The sequence below is a fragment of the Podarcis vaucheri genome, assembly GCF_965113315.1.
Source record: "Podarcis vaucheri genome assembly, chromosome: 8".
NCBI lineage: Eukaryota > Metazoa > Chordata > Lepidosauria > Squamata > Lacertidae > Podarcis > Podarcis vaucheri.
The window spans coordinates 38,165,862-38,185,768 of NC_138766.1; the positions used below are offsets into that span (position 1 = coordinate 38,165,862).

Sequence of the window (19,907 nt, forward strand, 5' to 3'; positions counted from 1 at the left end):
TTTGGAAAAAAATAATATTATTTAAAATATGTCTGACTTAAATATTTCCACATAACAAAGTGTTATTTTCAAGTCACCAGCTATATCACTTATATACATATGTCCATAGTTAACAAAACAATTATGAGATGTCCTATCAAAAAGCAGTGATTTTTCCCATTCAGGAAATAGAAAGAACTAGTCGTATAATACACAAGTATAAATTATATGTACATATATCTTCTTTCTGGAACTGAGGGCAAATAAAAAGCAATTATTCTTAAGAAAGGTATAACATGTCTACATTACAATAAAATGAATCAATACTGATTTTGCAGTGGTCACTTAAAGTTGAAAACTTTATGAGCACTTCCTGTAACTGGGATTTTTGTTATTTACAAAATATACTCAACAGCCACATAGAGGCTTAATTATCTGTATATATACATACGCACACATATATATATAACATATAAAGAAATTCAAAAATTTAAAGTAAAATTAAGCAAAATCCTTCTGCCTTTGGAATGTCTTAAAACAGAAAATGCTTTATTCCAGTGTTTCTTTAGATATATTACCTTTTCTAAGTAAATGGGGCTTTTCAGAACATTACTGAAAAGCCTAGGTAGTTTTATTTTTATTTTTAATCAAATGTCAACAAAATCAAAGTTATATTAATTGGGGGCTGTCAGAAACCAATCTGCATTTGCTGATACAACTTTGTGCTACAGCTCACTTGGTTTGCTCAAGACAAGGCATGGTAGTATGCCCTATTATTTTTAACTTATGGCTTATGTTTTTCATAGTTATCAAGCTAAAACTTCTGAGCATTAAGACCTAACACAGAAAATATGTGCATTTGTTGTTCACTTCAAGGAGATTCTATTATTAGTTACATTTTCTTTGAATAATTATTGCTGAATGTGAAGCTAAACATGTACAATTAAGAAATTAATTTTAAAAATAGCTTTAATAAAATGAATATGGTCCATCACTTTCTGACATGTCAGCAACACCAGCACCATAATGTAATACCAATTAATGAACTAAAGTAATACCAGACATTTAATGCCGTATTGTAATATGAATTCTCTACTGCATGCATCTAACTTTGAGATACTCTTTCTTCCAATTAATTTTAAACAGTCAGGACATCCTCATGATTGCCAGAACTTCCATGCTGTCTACCTTCTAATCAACGTTCACTGATACCAAGGTCTGGGCGTGTGTCTTTTGTTTGTTTTTTTACATGAATACACGTATGATGGGATTCAAAAGATGAGCAAACTCCATGTACCTGAGATCATTGATTGTAGTCAAGATAGCAAAGTATCTGGTGTTTCTTCAATATCCTACAAGCTTACAAAAGACAATCATTCTTTTGGTAGTTTTGTAAAATTTAAAAAGTTATATTATCTTATTATTTTTAATATGTTCAGTTTTAATAGTAAAAATCCATAGGTGACTATCTTTATAAAAATTCTAGTCCTGAAAGCATTTTGAGCTTTCACCTTGGTTGTCATCAAAAAATATTGGTCCATTCATTTGAAGATTCTTGAACAACCTCTTCCAAATTCAGAGCACGATTAATGTCTTCACCTTCCTGTCCTTGATGACTGGTAGATTCTTGTATTGTGCCTACCGTAACAAGGAAGAGAAATAATGCTGAGAGATCTAGTGAAAATACAGAAGTTACATTTAAGCGCTGCTTGACTAAACATCCAATAAGAAATGTGTAAGTTTTCTTTGGTGGAAAAGCAAACTAAATCCAGCCACGCTTCATGTAATATTTACCTATTAAAAAGTACCGTTTACATCCTTTGAAAGTAATCATGTTGGCACAGTGCTGTGGATGGAAGCGCTCATCTGTGAGTTGACTGTTCCTTTCAATGGACAGAGCAAATGTATTCCCATTAAGGCACGTGAATGCTTAATCTATTCTGTCCATTTGAATTAATGAGGCAGTCCATGAGGGCAATGGAGTACATTTATTGATGCAAGAAGTCATTGAATCAGGGGAAGAAACTATCATCTATACAGCAATCTAAAATTACTGTATATATTCCATTACATGCTTCACAGAAAGCAAAAGTTCACCTTAATGTAAATGAACCCAGAGTGAGGCTCAGACTCATGCCCTCTACCCTCACATGTGTTTAACAGCTTTTCACTTCCAGTTTAGCTTCAGTACAACTTGTTGTCTTGTCTGATCCAACAAACAGTGCCAGAAAAAAGGGGGGAGGGGAGAAAGCAAGAGCTCAAGGCTCACTGACTTCACACAGAACTATGGTTAAGCATGATCTTCAAACCAGTTTATATTGCCATCAGGAATGGCACAGTGAATAGCAAGAGAATTATCACTAAGAACTTCCTTGCTTTGATATGGCTCCTACATGCATCTAGGAAAGAATTATTCCTTTAGAAGAAACTGTGTCGGGCAAAAAAAAGAACCTATGAAGTTGCATCAAGCTTTCTAACAGATATTTTAAATTTTATTGATTTATCATTTTTGTCAACCGCTTTGATGTTTTCCTACTATCAAGCAGTACATAAATTTATGAAATAAATAAACTGAGTAATTGCAGACTATAACTCTGTACAATTTAGGAAACAAAGAAAAATGTTACTATTCGAGACTTCCGGGTTTAGCGCCATCGGTAATGGCGGATTCCCTCTGACTCGGAGGGTCCAGCTCTGCGGAAATCGGGTCTGTACTGCTACGGTGAAGCAGAGACCCCTTAAAAATCACAGGCGGGTGAAGCCTGTGAACGTGGGACTCGGTGGGCACCCTTCGCGCCCCCCCCCCAATTCGCAAGGAAACCCGACTACGGGCTCTGGAGCGAAGCGGGGCGAGTGGCGCGGTGCTGTGAGTCAACTGCTTCTTCCGCGGAGCAAAGCCGCACAGCCGTTACCAGAGAGTGCTGACTTTTTCCTGTGACAATTCGACTACAAAAGCAACTACCCGTGAGTAGGATAAATTGAAAAAAGGAAGGGAAAAAAAGGTCTAATTTGGCACCGAAGCGGGGAGGCATAAACAGGAAGTCCGCCTTCCGCTTTTTTGTAAATAGACTAAAGCAAAGAAGCTGTAAACTAAAGCCTTGGAAAGTTGATCGGAAAGGACTAAAATCCCAACATCAAAATAAGTGAATTCCCACCTTGGTTGCAGGAGAAGAGGGGGGAGAGGCTTGAACTATACTTGCCTGCAAGAGAGAGGGAAGGAAATAAAAATCTACTGCTCAAAACCTGGGAATGGGCTGCCAATGGACAATAAGACTGCTGCATTATGAAATGCACTGCTTGTGAATAGAGGACTTTTTGACAGTTAGCTCTGCAAGGGAGATACATTGTTTCTGGCTGTCTCCTCCTGATCTTAGAAAGAAGGGGAAGTAATTGAAAAGTAACTGAAATTGAAACTGTCTTTCATTTTGCTAAATGGGGGCTTAAAAAGTGCTACTTTTAATGCAACAAGTACTGACTGTTACTGTGTCCCCCCTAGAGGAAGTTTTTGAAATTGTTACAACAATTGGGCTAGGGGAGTTTTCCACTTCAAAACAAATTCTGGCCGTGGGATTGACCTTGGGTTTTCAGTTAAAGTGTTATGGCAGATGGAAAAGAAAAAGTAGATTCGCTCCAAGACAAAACAACGAGGTCTGGGAAATCATGGCAACGAAGAGCATCAACATCTGGCCCTTCTGCCTCATCTGCGGCTGCATCTATACAATCTAAGTCAAAAGGTATGTCATCTGAAGAAGTTTTAGCACTTGCATTAGGTAAAATAAACGAATCACTGGAAAAGTTAAGTAAACAAGTGGTTGAAGCATCAACTAAAATTGATCAAAACACTATAAGCATTAACAATTTGGGACAAAAGGTGAATACAGAATACAGAAACTATTGAGAAACTGCTACAGGAATCTACTTTGACCTGACAGACCGCTGAAGAAGCTAAGGAAAAAGCAGCTGCCGTAGAGGAGAAGTTACCAGTCATACAGAGGCAACTTGAGGATCACAGGTCGACGCTTTCTATGATTGAACGTAAGGAGAAACAAACAAACTTGAGGATCAGGGCTGTGCCTGAATTAGAGAAGGACAGTCTGACAGACTTTCTTATGCAGGAATTTGCAGACTTCTGGGACTTGGATTTGGAGAAAGAAGAATTTAAGATAGTGAGTGCTTTTAGGCTTGGAAGAGGGGGGAAGAAGAACAGGGTGAGAGACTGTCTGATTACCCTCCGAACAAAAGAGGAGAGAGACAAAATTTTGAGCCTGCACTTTCAGAAGACCTTGGAAATACATCAGTCAAGAGTGGAAATATTTAAAGATATTCCGAAACATCTTTTGGACCTTAGGTCCAATTACGGAGACCTGGTTGCCCTGTTGAGAAGGAACAGAATTATTTTTAGGTGGGAATTTCCCCAAGGCCTATCTTTTAGCTTTAAAGGAAGAAAGATAAAAATAAGATCAGTGGACGACAAAGAAATTTTTTTGAAAGGCCACGGAGAAGATTTGCAGAAAGAATCTGGAGAAGAGCCAAGAGCATTGGACAGAGAACCGACAGACAGACAAAAGCTTTGGACAGAGGATTATCAAAAAGAGGAATACTAGACATAGCAAGATTACCCTTTGGATTGGAATGCCCAGAGAAAGTGACAATAATACCACCGACAGAACAAGAACAAACACTTGGTGCAGTTGGAGGAAAATCAGAGTAACTACATCATGGCTCTGCAACTATTAAGCTGGAATACTAACGGACTTAACTCCCCTCAAAAAAGGAAAAGAGTCTTCCATTTATTAAAAAAGGAACAACTGGACTTGATTTGTCTACAGGAAACACACGTGATAAGGCTACACAGAAAAGTATTGATCAATAAAAGACTGGGCCAAGAGTTTATTTCATCGGACAAAGTCAAAAAAAGGGGAGTAGTGATTTATGCAAAGGAGAGCCTATCACCGAAATTTATATTTAAAGATGACCAAGGAAGATTTGTGGCAATTGAAATTCAACTACAAGGAGAGAAATTTTTGATAGTAGGAGTTTATGCACCAAATGAGGGAAAATCAGATTTTTTTAAAAAGTTGCATGAGACTCTGATGGACTATTTGGATTACAATCTAATCATGATGGGAGATATGAATGGAGTGGTATCTACAAATATGGACAAGGCACAGAGACAGGTAGTTACTAAGGACGGCAGATTACCAAAAACCTTTTTTGAGATGACTGACAATTTGGATTTAGTTGACATCTGGAGAACAAAGAACCCTTTGGGTAGAGAGGGAACTTTCTTCTCTGAAGCCAAAATGACATGGACAAGAATTGACCAAATTTGGGTAACTAGAGGACTAGCTCCAAAGACAAGTGGAAATTTGCCCTAAAACTTGCTCCGACCATAATGCTGTGAAGATGGAGATGAAACTAACACCAATTGGCTCTTTCAGATGGAGGATGAATGACACCTTGTTTAGGGACGAAGAAGTGACTAAGAAGGCCCAAAAAGCCTTGAGAGATTATTTCAAGATAAATATGAATACTACTGTTGAAAAAAGAGTAATCTGGGACGCAAGTAAAGCGGTTATGAGAAGGTTTCTGATACAACAGAATGCAATAAAGAAGAGAACTCAAAACGAGAAGAAAGACAAAATTTTGGAGAAAATAAAGGAAGGGGAGAAGAAATTGAGAGCAAAACCAAAGTCGCAAGAGATTTTGAGAGAAATAAAGTTATATCAAGTACAATATATGAAAATGATGAATCAGGAAATAGAATGGGAAATTAAACAGATGAGACAAAAGACATTTTGAAAATGAAAAAAAGACAAAAACTCAACACTATTATAAATTTGGAAGTGGAAGGAAAGAATATACAGAACCCAGTGGAGATTAGAAATTGTTTCCAGAGGTATTTTAAACAACTATATACACAAGGATCACAGAAAGAAATTGATATAGATCGATTCTTGAAAATAAATGGACTACAAAAAATCTCTCAAGAAAACAAGCTAATGCTGAATTATAAAATAACTGAACAGGAGGTAGAAGGTGCCATCCAGAATATGCAATTGGGTAAATCTCCAGGGCCGGACGGTTTAACTTCAAGATACTATAGATCCTTGAAAAATTGGATAATACAACCACTAAAGGAAGTTTGTAATGAAATTTTGGAAGGGAAAAAAGCACCAGAGTCGTGGAAAGAAGCTTACATTACACTTATACCGAAAACTGAGTCTGAGAAGACACAGCTTAAGAATTACCGCCCCATATCTCTGCTTAATGTGGATTATAAATTTTTTGCAGATATTTAGGCTAAAAGATTTAAAAAAGTACTAGTGGAAGAGATACATAAAGATCAAGCAGGCTTTCTCCCGGGCAGACACTTGTCTGATAATATGAGAAATATAATTAATATTTTAGAAAAATTACAAGTGAACATTAATACTAAGGCAGTTTTGATATTTGTGGACGCGGAGAAAGCTTTTGACAATATTTCCTGGAGTTTTGTGAAGAAGAACCTACAGGGGATGGGGGTTGGTCAAGGTTTTGGAAATGGTATAAGTGCAATATATTCTGAACAAAAGGCCAAACTAATTGTTAACAATGTGGTGACGGAAGAATTTAAGATAAAGGGACACGACAAGGTTGCCCAATTTCCCCATTGCTTTTTATATCGGTCCTGGAGGTCCTCTTAAATATGATTAGAAGGGACCAATTGGTTAAGGGTATACAAGTCGGAGCCAAACAGTACAAATTGAAAGCATTTGCAGATGACTTAGTATTGACATTACAGGAGCCAGAATCTAGTACTAAAAGAGTATTGGAACTGATTCAAGAATTTGGTCAGGTCGCAGGATTTAAGCTGAATAAGTCAAAAACCAAGGTTTTAGAGAAAAATCTAACAGTGACTGAGAGAGAGAGGTTTCAGAAGGAGACAGGTTTAACATTGGTTAAGAAAGTGAAATACCTGGGGGTTAATATGACAGCTAAGAATGTGAATTTATTTAAAGGTAACTATGAAAAATGCTGGATGGAAGTGAAAAAAGATTTAGAAATATGGTCAAATTTGAAGCTTTCATTGCTAGGCCATATTGCTGCGATAAAAATGAATGTATTGCTAAGAATGTTGTTTTTGTTTTAAACATTGCAAATTTTGGACAAAATGGACTGTTTCAAGAAGTGGCAGAGAGATATCTCTAGATTTGTCTGGCAGGGCAAGAAGCCCCGTATAAAATTTAAGATATTAACAGATGCTAAAGAAAGAGGTGGATTTGCCCTGCCAGACCTTAAACTTTACTATGAATCAGCCGCATTCTGCTGGCTGAGAGAATGGCTGCTTCTTGAAAACACAGACATTTTGGATCTAGAAGGTTTCAACAATGTATTTGGGTGGCATGCATATTTGTGGTATGATAAGGTTAAAGCACATAAAGCATTTAAAAACCACATTGTCAGGAAAGCATTGTTTAATGTCTGGACAAGATATAAGGATCTAGTTGAAAATAAAACCCCAAGGTGGTTGTCACCGATGGAAGCGAAGGCTCAGAAAAAGCTCAATATGGAGGCCAAATGGCCGAAATATTGGAAATTCTGGAACAAGAGGGAGACAAATTGAAATTGCAGAGTTTTGAAAAACTAAAAAACAAAGTGCGAGATTGGCTTCATTATTATCAAATAATGGAGGCATACAATTTGGATAAGAAAATTGGTTTCCAGGTGGAAAAATCAAAATTGGAAACAGAACTGTTAGATCCCAAAACTAAGACTCTGTCAAAGATGTATAACTTGCTGTTGAAATGGAATACTCAGGATGAAACGGTGAAATCTGCTATGATTAAATGGGCACAAGATGTTGGACATAACATTATGATGGCTGACTGGGAACGGTTATGGACCACAGGTATGAAGTTCACGGCATGTAATGCCTTAAGAGAGAATATTATGGAAATGATATACAGGTGGTACATGACACCCGTCAAGCTTGCAAAAATCTATCATTTGCCCGATAATAAATGTTGGAAATGTAAAGAAACTGAAGGTACATTCTTTCACCTTTGGTGGGCGTGCCCAAGGATTAAGGCTTTCTGGGAGATGATTTATAATGAAATGAAAAAGGTATTTAAATATACCTTTCGGAAGAAACCAGAGGCCTTTCTCCTGGGCATGGTTGGCCAATCGGTGCCAAAGAAGGATAGAACTTTCTTTATGTATGCTACAACAGCAGCAAGAATACTTATTGCAAAGTATTGGAAGACACAAGAGCTACCCACCCTGGAAGAATGGCAGATGAAGGTGATGGACTATATGGAACTGGCGGAAATGACTGGCAGAATCCGAGACCAGGGAGAAGAGTCGGTGGAAGAAGATTGGAAGAAATTTAAAGACTATTTACAGAAATACTGCAAAATTAATGAATGTTAGAATGATGTCGGAATGAAGTTAAGTGGTTTTAGCAGCAATGTTACAAAGGAGTATGTAAAAATGGATTGTTAACAGGTGAGAATCTAAAGTTATAATATATTAAGATAAAGGATTAAGATAAAAGCAAAGAGGGAAAGGATTTGCTGAATTAATTAACTGAACCGGAATACAAAAAAGGGAGGTGTGAGGAGGTCAGGGAAACAAGTAAATGAAAGCCAAGACATGGAAAGATTGATTTGTATTTAACTGTTTTTATTTTTCTGTATTTTGTACTTTCTTTTTTCTTTTTTTCTTTTTTTTTGTAACCTTTTCTGAAACTTTAATAAATATCATTTAAAAAAAGAAAAATGTTACTATCCAGTACAAACAGCAACACATTCATACATTATGTACTTTTGAATGCCTACAGCAAGGGTGAGAATCCACTTTTGTCTGGCCTGCCACAGCAATATGTGTCCTACGCCCAAAGTTTTATGAGGTTAGGTGAGTGACAGTGGACATGGGCTGACAAAAATGACATTTTATCCTCTCATGGCCTGGAGAATGAGAGCAGGGGCTGAGATTTAAAAAGAAGGAAAAAGTAAAATAAGCTCCCAGCACTCAATGCTGTCCAAGTAAACGAGTAATGTTGAAACTTGAGAATATTGTACCATAAATGCCAGGGCTGGTTTAAGCCCTACAGTATTCTATATAAAACTTTCACTTGGCAAATTTTACATACCAGAATAGCCATGGGCTCGTTTCATATGAAGCTTCATATTGCTTTTCTGGGTAAATCCCATTGCACAATAATCACATTTGTACGGTCTTTCTCCTGTGTGTTTTTTCATATGAACTTGCAAAGCACTCTTCTGGTTAAAGGCCTTCTCACACAACGTGCACTGAAACGGTCGTTCTCCTTTAATAAACAAGACACTTTTAGAACGTTAACTGCAAAGTGATGCAAAGTGGAGTAAAACTCCTTACACACACTAATTTTACTTGAACTGGCTATGATCACCATTTAAGGGACCGTTCTCACTAAAACCTGGTCAAGACAAGGAACTATTTAGCTCCTATGCATTGGGCTGAAATAACAGAGCACCTGACTCTGAGACCTGTGGCTCAGGTTAGGAAAAGGCCCAGAGAAGCAGAATAGCTCAAACACTGCTAATTTACTCTTGAACAGAGATGCTCAGTTAACTTTGCTGAACTCCTTTCTTCCTTTTGAACTATGCTGTTCCTTCTTTGGGCATGGCATGTAAAGATAGCATAAAGCATATGGTTAAACAGGTAAAAGTTTCAGTTGCTGCATTACTCCTAAAAGTCCTCCAACTTCCACAGTATGGATCACCCAGGGAGGCCGACCTGGCGCCTTTGTTACATATCTTTATGCACTAGACAAAAACATCTCAGGCCTTGGGCTAGTTAAACAATCTATGGCCTTTTAAACAATCTCTCTCTCTCTCTCTCTCTGTGTGTGTGTGTGTGTGTGTGTCTTTGTGTGTGCTTGCTACTATGTTACGCATATTTGCAATTTTATGTTGTAAACCAGTGGTGGCCAAACTTGGCCCTCCAGCTGTTTTGGGACTACAATTCCCATCATCCCTGACCACTGGTCCTGTTAGCTAGGGATGATGGGAGTTGTAGTCCCAAAACAGCTAGAGGGCCAAGTTTGGCCACCACTGTTGTAAACCATCCTGTGATCCTTGGATGAAGGGTGGTATAGAAATTTAATAAATAAATTAAACAAATAAACAGCCCAGGCACTCTGATTGCTGCCTCTCACTTCCTATTGTCCCAGATTCTGCTGCCAATGCAATGGTGAGGATGGGTAGGATCATAGCTTTTGGATTAAGTTGTTTACAATTTACTTAACCGTTTGTTAAATTGAACAGCTTGTGGCTAGCCACCTGTACTGATAATTTCTTACCTGTATGAATGCGGCTATGCCTTTCCAGCTGGCTCGGCTTAGCAAAGGCTTTTTCACAGGTATCACATTTAAATACCCTTGGCTTTTGAGAACTTAATGATGGTCCTGCCTGGTGAGTTTGCAAATGCTCCTAATTAAAAAAAGAGAAATACATAGAACATGTTTAGGTAAGAAAAATAATAATGGGTGCTAAGTTGCTCACACATCCTTTTGTCAACACCAGGCATAGGCAAACTCTGCCCTCCAGATGCTTTGGGACTACACCTCCCATCATCCCTGGCTAACAGAACCAGTGGTCAGGGATGATGGGAATTGTAGTCTCAAAACATCTGGAAGGCAAAGTTTACCTATGCCTGGTCAAGACCTACAAAATCTGAAGCCAGCAATGGCCAAATTCAATCTATTTTATAAAGAATGCAAATAACAAATTCCTTAACAAGTACAAGACCTTATTGAATTAAAAATAATTTTAAAATTAGAACAAAAAAGCAAAGCACAACCATTTGCAACTTCGCAGTTTCAGCAGAATGTTAAAAACAAAAGCAGCATTTCTCCAAATTCCAGATTTCTTTCCCAGTAAAGAAGCCCACACCCACATAAGCCAATATGGCTCAGTTCAGGTGTAACAGCTTTCCATTATGTCTGAACGAAGCCTAGAAATCAGAATCAAAACTTATTTTTCTTTCTGTACCTGCAAAGAACCAGAATACAGATTTTGCATGCTATAAGATTAGATTGTAATTTTGCTTCCTGATCCAATAGTGACAGACAATGTGATTTGTATTAAAAACAAATGCAATGCTAAATGGAAAAAGAAACAAGCAGAATCAACTGCACTAAAACAGTTAAACAGAAGTTTTCATAAAAGGGATGGTCCAGGTGAGCCTCTTAACCATCAAGACAGAGGTAACCAGCTGCTTTTTTAAGATAAGGGCATTTGAGAGTTTGCACTCTCTGCCACACAGGAAGAATATCATACCAGCTGGAGCAGCAAATTGGCCCCATCCATTTGCCAGAGAAGAAGTAGCTCTAAGAAGATAACTAGCTAAAGAATACTCTGCTCCAACTGCCAGTTGCCCTGGGACTACAGACATGCAGGAAAGCATACTCTGATCCCATTAACCAGCCAGAAGGCAGGAGGTTGAAAAACAGCCCAGCTATCAAAAAATGGAAGAATTCTAATGCATCAGAGGAAATACTATTGGAACCCCAGCATCCAGACATAATTTTGAAAGCATCCCTACTTGTTATTAAATGGAAGAAAGTTTATAAAGAATCTTTTAACTCTTATCAAAGTTTCCTAATAGGAACAGAACTGTTTTCACCAAAATATACCCACAGTGAAGCGGTAAAAGTAAAGGGACCTGATGGGCAGACGACTCTGGGGTTGCGGCGCTCATCTCGCTTTACTGACCGAGGGAGCCGCCGTTTGTCCGTAGACAGCTTCCGGGTCATGTGGCCAGCATGACTAAGCCGCTTCTGCTGCAGCGCACGGAAACGCCGTTTACCTTCCTGCCAGAGCAGTACCTATTTATCTACTTGCACTTTGACGTGCTTTCGAACTGCTAGGTTGGCAGGAGCGGTAGATGGTCACAATAAAAATAAGTAAGAACGCCATTTTCAAAGGGATACCTCTTTGCCTAGTTAGACCTCTTTGAGGTTTTCAATATAATAAGTTGTGAATTTTATTTCGTACCTTAAGGTGTGTTGCTCGTTTGAAGGCTTTATTGCAAATATGACAAACATGGATTCTTTCCTTTCCATGAACTTCTTTACTGTGCTGCATAAGCATGGCAGCTGAAGAAAAAGTCTGACTACATTCAAAACACTGGTGCACACGAGGCTCTTTTTCAGCTTGAATGCCTTTAGATAAACTTGGAGAAATCTCATTCACCTGCAACAGTTACATAAAATATACACACATTACGAGAAATAAAGCCACCTAAAACTCAAGAGATAAACATCGCTCTTCAGATGCAATGACGCTCTGAAGAACACATTACAATTGAATAGGTATTAATCTCGTGCAACTTTTATTCCAACTTATTAGTAAAATAAAGTTATGGAGCAATTCTGCTAACCCCTTCAGGGAAAGCACACGAGTGCCTGGTTGTGGTGAAATTCTGAAGAAATGGATCCCTGGGCATGCTCCGCTACTGCTAGAACCCCACTCCCATTCAGATCCACAAGCCAATTACTATTTTCAAATAACCATCACCATAATAAATTAATTTTCAGGTTGACTCTGAAAGAAGAAAAAGAAGGGGCAAGGAAATAAAGGAAGCGAATTTCAGTGAATCCCCATCAGAATTAGAAGAATTCAAAGGAATGATGGTACAGAGCATAGGGGGGCAGCCTTTTCCTGTCAATTACCCCTTTAGGACTAATCTGTTTTTGGCAGCATACCAGAAATGATCAAGAACAGAGCCAATGGTGGGTAGTACCAGTCGTTCGCCCCCTTTCTTTCTTTATACTACCTACATGGCGCACTGCTGCATCAGGCAGGAGGAAAAAAACTGAGGGAATTGACCTATAACCCACAAGTCTTTGCTCCTGCCTGCCATCAGCTGGTGAGGGATGTCCCACACCATTGGCTGCAGCATCCCTCAAAATAAATTTAGGCCAATGGCCACACAAGGCCTATGACAGTAGAGTGCCCACCACTGGCATATAATGCAAACAAAAAGGGATGTAAGAAGAAAGAGACACCTATAAGAATTAGACTAACTTTAAAATGGAGACTTCCAAGACATAAGAATGTGCACTTAATTTCACATTTAATATTCACAGTGTTCAAAAGGAAAGGCGAAGGTCAAACCTCCAAATTTAAACCTCCATTCTTAACTTCCATAATACACTAAATTAATTAGGATAAGATAAATGAGAACATAATTTTTCACCTACATAAATTCTACAATATATACAGCAAGCCTATTTTGTATCTTTATTCAAGGAACAACATACATAAAAAAGTTTACCTGATATGCTAATTCATCCTGGCTTGAAGGTATTGAATGTGGGGTATGACTCACTAGTATAACTTGCTGGGAGCTTGAAGAGCTCTGTCCAGAGAGATTAGAATCTGTCAGTAAAGCAGGAAACTGTTGTCCCTGCCAAAAGAAAAAGTGGAATGCATTACATTTAGAAGAAAATGTAACTGCAATGCGCAGTCAAAGACTATAAATATGAATTTGTTGATGTGTCATAACACCAGATTTTTCTTTGAAACTTTTTAAATCTGCTGTTGCCATAAACGGTTATCTATCTCACTGAGTCCATAATAACAGCAACAATGAAACCAGTAACATAGCCCATGGCTCCAAGAATCAAGCCATCTAAAACTCAACATGAGACAGAGAGAAAGAGGAGGGAAAGGGAGGAAAGGGTATACATTACAAGAAAAAAAATGTGTTACTTTCAGTATGGTATGGAGACTAAGGATTTGTGTCACAGGATACAAAAGGAAAGGTGTGTTTAGATAAGGGAGTAAGAGACTGGAAATCACAGTTCTCAGAGCCTCTCCTTAAGAGGCAGGTGGTCACTAGTGCTTCCTAGGGCATGTCATGGGCACTTCCTAAGGCAGTTTTTGGCTGGATTAAACTAGGAAATGCAGAGCTTCAGGGATGGATAAAGGGAGATATGCCTTACTGCATGGGCTGAATGACCTTTTATGATATACAGAATTTTCCTTCTCCCAACTATTATTTACAAAGTATGTCGGTAAACTCTTATGTTTTATGTTTATTTTAGAATAGCAAAGCTACAAAGTGAACGCCACTTCTACTATATATTCTAGGTCCTTCTCTAATATACTTAATAGGTCTTGCCCTATACTTAAAGCATCTCCTACAAATGCTTGGGCAGCCTGCAGCAACCTGAAGCTGTTTTCAAACTACCCTTACAGCAAGAATTTGCTTATCAGTAATCCACAGGTACATTGCAAGTGTGTTAATTAACATGGTAAAACTAGGGGAGAAAACAGCGGATGACTGCTTAGCAAAGAAAGCCTTAGTAACTATTAACAATGAAGATTTCTCAAAAAGAGGTGAAACCTGACAGTGTATCTTTAAACAACTGCAGCAGCAGAAACACTGCAAGTCAACAAGCACTGAAAATCACAGGCAAAACAAGTTCAATAGGAGTATTAGAGTAAATTTTAAAAGTAACTATATTGACATTATACATTAGGGAACATAATATTTGTACTATACAAATATTTTCTTTGTCAAGCTGCATTCAGGTTTCCTTTGCCCTAGTTTTATAGCAGGTATTAATTAGCAGGTATCTGGAATATTAATTAGCAGGTACCAAGTATCAGGAATGGGCTAGAACTGTGACACAAACCTGCGATGTGATGTTAAGAGTCACCGCATCAAGACCAGCAGATAGCATACTTTGAGTATCGGCTAGGGTCAATGTGACACTACCATCTCCTCCGACTCCTGGTGATGACATTACTAAATTCTGAGCTGGCTGAGACATGGGGGGTGTTGAAGGAAGGTTCCCACTTGATGCATTAAGCTCTGTAAAAAGGTATGATATTTCAAAACTCTATACATAATTATCATAATTTACTAGTTGGGAAATGTGTGAATCTGCCTAGCATTATACTTTTACGAATACTCATGGCTGTCCACTTCTCATAACCATGTTCCGTGTACACACTACAGGCAGCAACCATTTCACACGGAGATTCCGTTCCCGGCCGCCGTGCGCATCAGTGGAGCGGTAATAAGTGTGCCATGCCCCCACTGGACCTGCCTTCTTCTGGGTCCAAAAGGACCTGCACATCGGTGGGCCTAAAATGGTTGCCGCCTGTAATAATTTACAAGTGGAAATTGCTCAGGCAGGCTGAAATAACAGCATTTTAATAACAGTATGAAACAATATGAACATAAAAGTAACTTACAATGCCATTTTTAATGGAAAAATCTAATAAAAGAATGTACTGCAATTGATGGAAGGAGCAAAAAGGGAAGGCATTTGAATGACTTGGGCTTCAATGAAATCAGGCGTTTTTGAGAAACCAGTTCTCATTTCTTCACTGAAACTGCTAAGCCAGAATATAATAAGATGCCACAATACGATTTATTGAGAAAAAATATTAAATGCCTACCTGAACTACTGTTCAGCACTGGGCTCTGAGAGAGGAGTTGATCATTACTTATTGTTAATGTAGCACCTGCTGACTGATTATTGATTGTTGGTGTTGCCAGTCGTAGATTCCCATTCAGTTCATTAGCTCCAGAGGAATTATGCTGAATAAGATCCTGGCCTAAATGCAAAATTGAATCTATAAGCCAATGAAGATCTATATTTGCTTCTGCATTTTTAATACATAAAAATATTCTAATTTTACAAGAAAAAATAGCTGTAGTGCTATGGAAACATAAACTCATGGAATCTGTCAAACTGTAAATATTAAATGAAAATATTAAATTAATATTACAGTAAATCAAAAACATCTTTAAAGAGTTCAGTTAAAACAGCAGTCAAAATAAATAAAAAAACCTGTCCAGTAGCACCTTAGAGACCAACTAAGTTTGTTCTGGGTAGTGTGCATTCTTCAGATATCTGAAGAAGGTATCTGAAGAAGTGTGCATGCACATGAAAGCTTATACCCAGAACAAACATAGGTGGTCTCTAAGGTGCTACTGGACAATTTATTTCAACTGCGTCAGACCAACACAGCTAACAACCTGAAGTTAAAACAGCAAATAGAGGAAGAGTTAATATGCTAGGGAAAATAAATGGCACTACACCAAAGTGTGTGGATATCTTTGAACCAGGGCTTGTGAAGTAATAAGCATATATTATCAGACAAACAGAGTAACTTTACACACACAAAATGAGGATAGTATACTTGCCAGATATGGTAAGGGTAATTTCTTGAGGGGTTCCTGATGAGTTTGAAGTAGTTGTACTAGAGGCATGAGCTAAAACATGGCTCAGACTCGAATTATTTATTGTCAATGTAATCTCATGCTGACCATTTGAATTTGAAACCATACCCTGTGAAGTCATGACCTGAGACAGATCCTGTGAACCTAAATACAAACAGGGTGGTAATAATAATAATCAGCAGCCAAACTTCAATATGTTAATATTTACTGTTGTGATGCCTGTTCCAAGATAAGCAGAAGGCACAGCAGCAGGACTTAAACTGGCATGGCCCAATTATTCACAAAAGCAATATAAACAACCCCAGGAGGAATCACAATGCTTGAGAAGAGATGTGTTCCCAACTTTGATGCAGATTATCCTATGTCTTGGCAAGTACTTGTTTGGGAGTAACTGAATGGGTAGAAATCCTCACTCCCCTTTGTCTGTAGTTGTCAATCTCTTTTGCCACTGTATACAGCCTCATCTGCTTCAGGGTGCTAGCAGACGGGGGGCTAGGAGAGGCCTTTGAAAGAATTTATCCATGTACATGCAAATAACTCTTTATAAAGAACCCAATCACCCTATTTATTCAGGATACAGTGGTGCCCCGCAAGACGAATGCCTCGCAAGACGGAAAACTCGCTAGACGAAAGAGTTTTACGTTTTGGAGGTGCTTCGCAAAACAAATTTCCTATGGGCTTGCCTCGCAAGACGACAATGTCTTGCGAGTTCCTGCTGGTTTTTTTCCCCTCCCCCCCTTTTTCTAAGCCGCTAAGCCGCTTATCAGCTGATCCGATCAGCAGATAAGCCGCTAAAAGCGCTAATCCGCTAATCCGTCAATGGGCTTGCTTCACAAGACGAAAAAACCGCTAGACGAAGAGAATCACAGAACGGATTCTTTTCGTCTTGCGAGGCACCACTGTAATGATGCATCACATAGTAAATGATTTAAACAATTAGGAAATTAAAAATACATTAATGTTCCTCAACCAGGAACATGTTTAATTTAATTTGTGTTTTTTAAAATAAATAAATCTTTATTGATAGAAATACATGGTTGATCAGTATTTGCCAAGGGCAATAATATATTTGCTCTTAAAATTGAAATTAATATTTATATAATAAACTTACAGAAAAGATGAGCAAAATAAATTTAAATGTGCAATAATTCTGGGAGCTTTTAGCAACAGAACCCTTCAAAATGGAAGTGTGTGCTTTTGTATCATGCTTACCAGCAGTGTTTGTAGTCAAAACAGCTTCTTGCTCAGATATAGGTCCTATTGTCATATTTGCTGAAGAGGTAACAGTGGGCTGTAAGGACAAGCTTGACAAAGGTTGTATTACCACATTTGCTGGCACTGAACTATCTGCTGTCTGGAGCGAGGTGTTCTGAGTAGCCAAACTGGGATCCCCAGTTAGCTGCTGGGTCAGTACGTTACCCTGTTGTAGAGTCTGCTGCAAAAGACTGGGATCAATCTGAAAAGAAAATGAATATAGGAGATGCAAATAGATGACACCTCCTCACAAAATATTATAGAATTTCTCAGAGAAAGTATTTCCCCATCTTCGAAGTAAGCTAGTTTAAAGAAAACTCTAACCATGGTAGCAAGAGTTAAGTTATGAAATCTAGTTTTTGCTAAAGCTTGATAATTGCACAGATTATTAAGATGTTTTCTATTTACAATCACATCATTTGCACATAATGCTAAGCCTGCCCCCCCCAATGGTTTAATAAGCCAGGATATGCATGAGCAGTATATATACAAAGGCAGTCTCTTTGCATTTATCTGTGCAAAATTTACTGTTTGTTTATAAAAGATAATACAGGATAAACATACTTGTAATGTAATGTTGTTGATGCTGGTAGGATCTATTCCAGATATTTGAACGTTTGGTCCAACCAAGTTAGCAGCAAGCTGTAACTGTATTCCTTCAAGGGTTGCCAAACTACCATCCGTCAAGGATACAGTTAAATCACCTCCAGCTATAAAGGAAAACATTTAGTATCCTTTATTTTCAGGAAGCCATGCCAACAAGTTCTATCTTCTATGGATAAACATATCGCATTCATAAGCAGCCCACAAGAAGTGCTTGTAAACAAAGATAATTGCCCTTCCCTTTCTCCTCTAGTTCTTTCTGCCCTTCCCTTTCATCTATCCGGCATATCCTAAAAGCAACCGATGTAGATGGGGGAGATTATCAGGTGGGGGGCAACTTTAACCGGTTCCGTTCCCCTCCCCACTTTCCTTTCCCAGCTAGGTGGGCAGACTGGCTAAAGGATGGGGGCTTTGTTTGCAGTCACTTCACCTTTTCCCAAGCCAAACTTTCCCTTTGGCTTACTGGGCCACTGAACTGTGGCAGGTAGTGCGGGTGCAAGAGGAATGTACATGCAACAGCTCCTCAGAGTGATCTTCGCTGCTCAAGCCAAGTGAGCCGATGAAGTGAGCAATGAGTGAGCCAAACCTGTGAATCTTGCCCAAGCTGTGCCTTTTTCAGAGCATGAACCATAGTCCTACTTCTTCCTTATCAGGTAATACCAACAGAAAGAGGCTTCAAACCCCAAGCAGAACAACGACAGTGTTTACCTGACATTGAAGCAGGAAGTATAGCCTGACCAACGAGACCTTGTGGAAGCAAATTTTGGTCAAACTGGCCTGTCAGAACAGAATTATTCATGATGAAAACATTGGGATCTGTTGAGGATGAATTAAGAAGGTTTACTGGCTGTAGTCCCTCAGCCGGAGTGCGAGGTGCAGGCTTCCTGGCCTTCTTGGCCTCTGGTTTAAAGTGACACTGTATGTGGGTCTTCCTCCGTCCAGAAGTTCGAAACCTCAAGTCACAGTGAGGGCATTTAAAGGGTTTTGCTCCCGTATGTAAGCGCATATGCACTTTCAGACTACCTTTTGTAGAAAATGAATTGCTGCATACGTGACAACTGAAGAGCTTCTGACCTGGAGAGTAAGAAAACAGTCTGTCAGGTGAAAAAAAAAGATCCTAATCTCTTTACAGCTATGACCCACTGCAATTCTGTTGAGCGTGTACAGAGGAGACCGCTGTCAAACATTGTGTCAGAAAATTGTGTCCCTACATGTTCCTGTCTTCCGTTCCCAATCCACTTTCCACACAGAAAGTGAGACAATGAGCAAGGACATATATTTCAATGTAGGATGTCCCTGAACTTATGGTTTAAAATATGAACAGCTGTAGCAAGTGTTTAATACAAAAGTTTTGCACAAGGCTGATATTTAGCTGATAAGAGCTCCATATAAATAAATAATAATAATTAAGTATGTACTGTGATCGCAGTATCCAAAGTCATCTCCCACAAATGCAGTGATTTCAAGAAAACAGCTCCATCTGGCTTGTTGAAATTGCAGCATGCTTTCAGTGTGTGGCAAACTGCTAGAAATACGCATGCACATACTGTCTGGGGAGGGGAAATGGCAGTTCCACACTAGTGATGGTTGCATATGTATAATGGGTTATTTTTCCTCAATGGTTTTTCCACAGTAAAAAAAATATATCTGATTCATATTTTTTTAAGTACAGGCTGCCATTTTGATGACAATGACATCAGGTGGACAGTGAGAAAAGCTAACATGCATTAGCAGCACCTGTTCCACAATAAACCTCCATCTGGAAGCACCCTTCAACACTAAAAACAACCACCCACTGCTGTAATATTCCATAAAAACCCAAACATCCCAGCCAGATTATCATC

At 38.6% G+C, this 19,907-nt stretch overlaps 1 protein-coding gene across 5 annotated transcripts in view; it reads right to left on the reverse strand.

Moving 5' to 3' along the window:
• Positions 1-19,907, reverse strand: part of ZNF236 (zinc finger protein 236) — a 52,075-nt gene continuing 32,168 nt past the window's right edge. For all 5 annotated transcript variants that reach the window (XM_082235247.1, XM_082235250.1, XM_082235248.1 and 2 more), the window contains exons 23-33: positions 18,772-19,137; positions 18,025-18,170; positions 17,419-17,662; positions 16,171-16,350; positions 15,420-15,578; positions 14,648-14,826; positions 13,282-13,413; positions 12,000-12,197; positions 10,304-10,433; positions 9,113-9,289; positions 1-1,617 (exon numbers count right to left, since the gene is read on the reverse strand). In XM_082235247.1, coding sequence (XP_082091373.1) covers positions 1,502-1,617; positions 9,113-9,289; positions 10,304-10,433; positions 12,000-12,197; positions 13,282-13,413; positions 14,648-14,826; positions 15,420-15,578; positions 16,171-16,350; positions 17,419-17,662; positions 18,025-18,170; positions 18,772-19,137 — 2,027 coding nt within the window. In that variant the 3' untranslated portion in view covers positions 1-1,501. The remainder of the gene's footprint in view (positions 1,618-9,112; positions 9,290-10,303; positions 10,434-11,999; positions 12,198-13,281; positions 13,414-14,647; positions 14,827-15,419; positions 15,579-16,170; positions 16,351-17,418; positions 17,663-18,024; positions 18,171-18,771; positions 19,138-19,907) is intronic.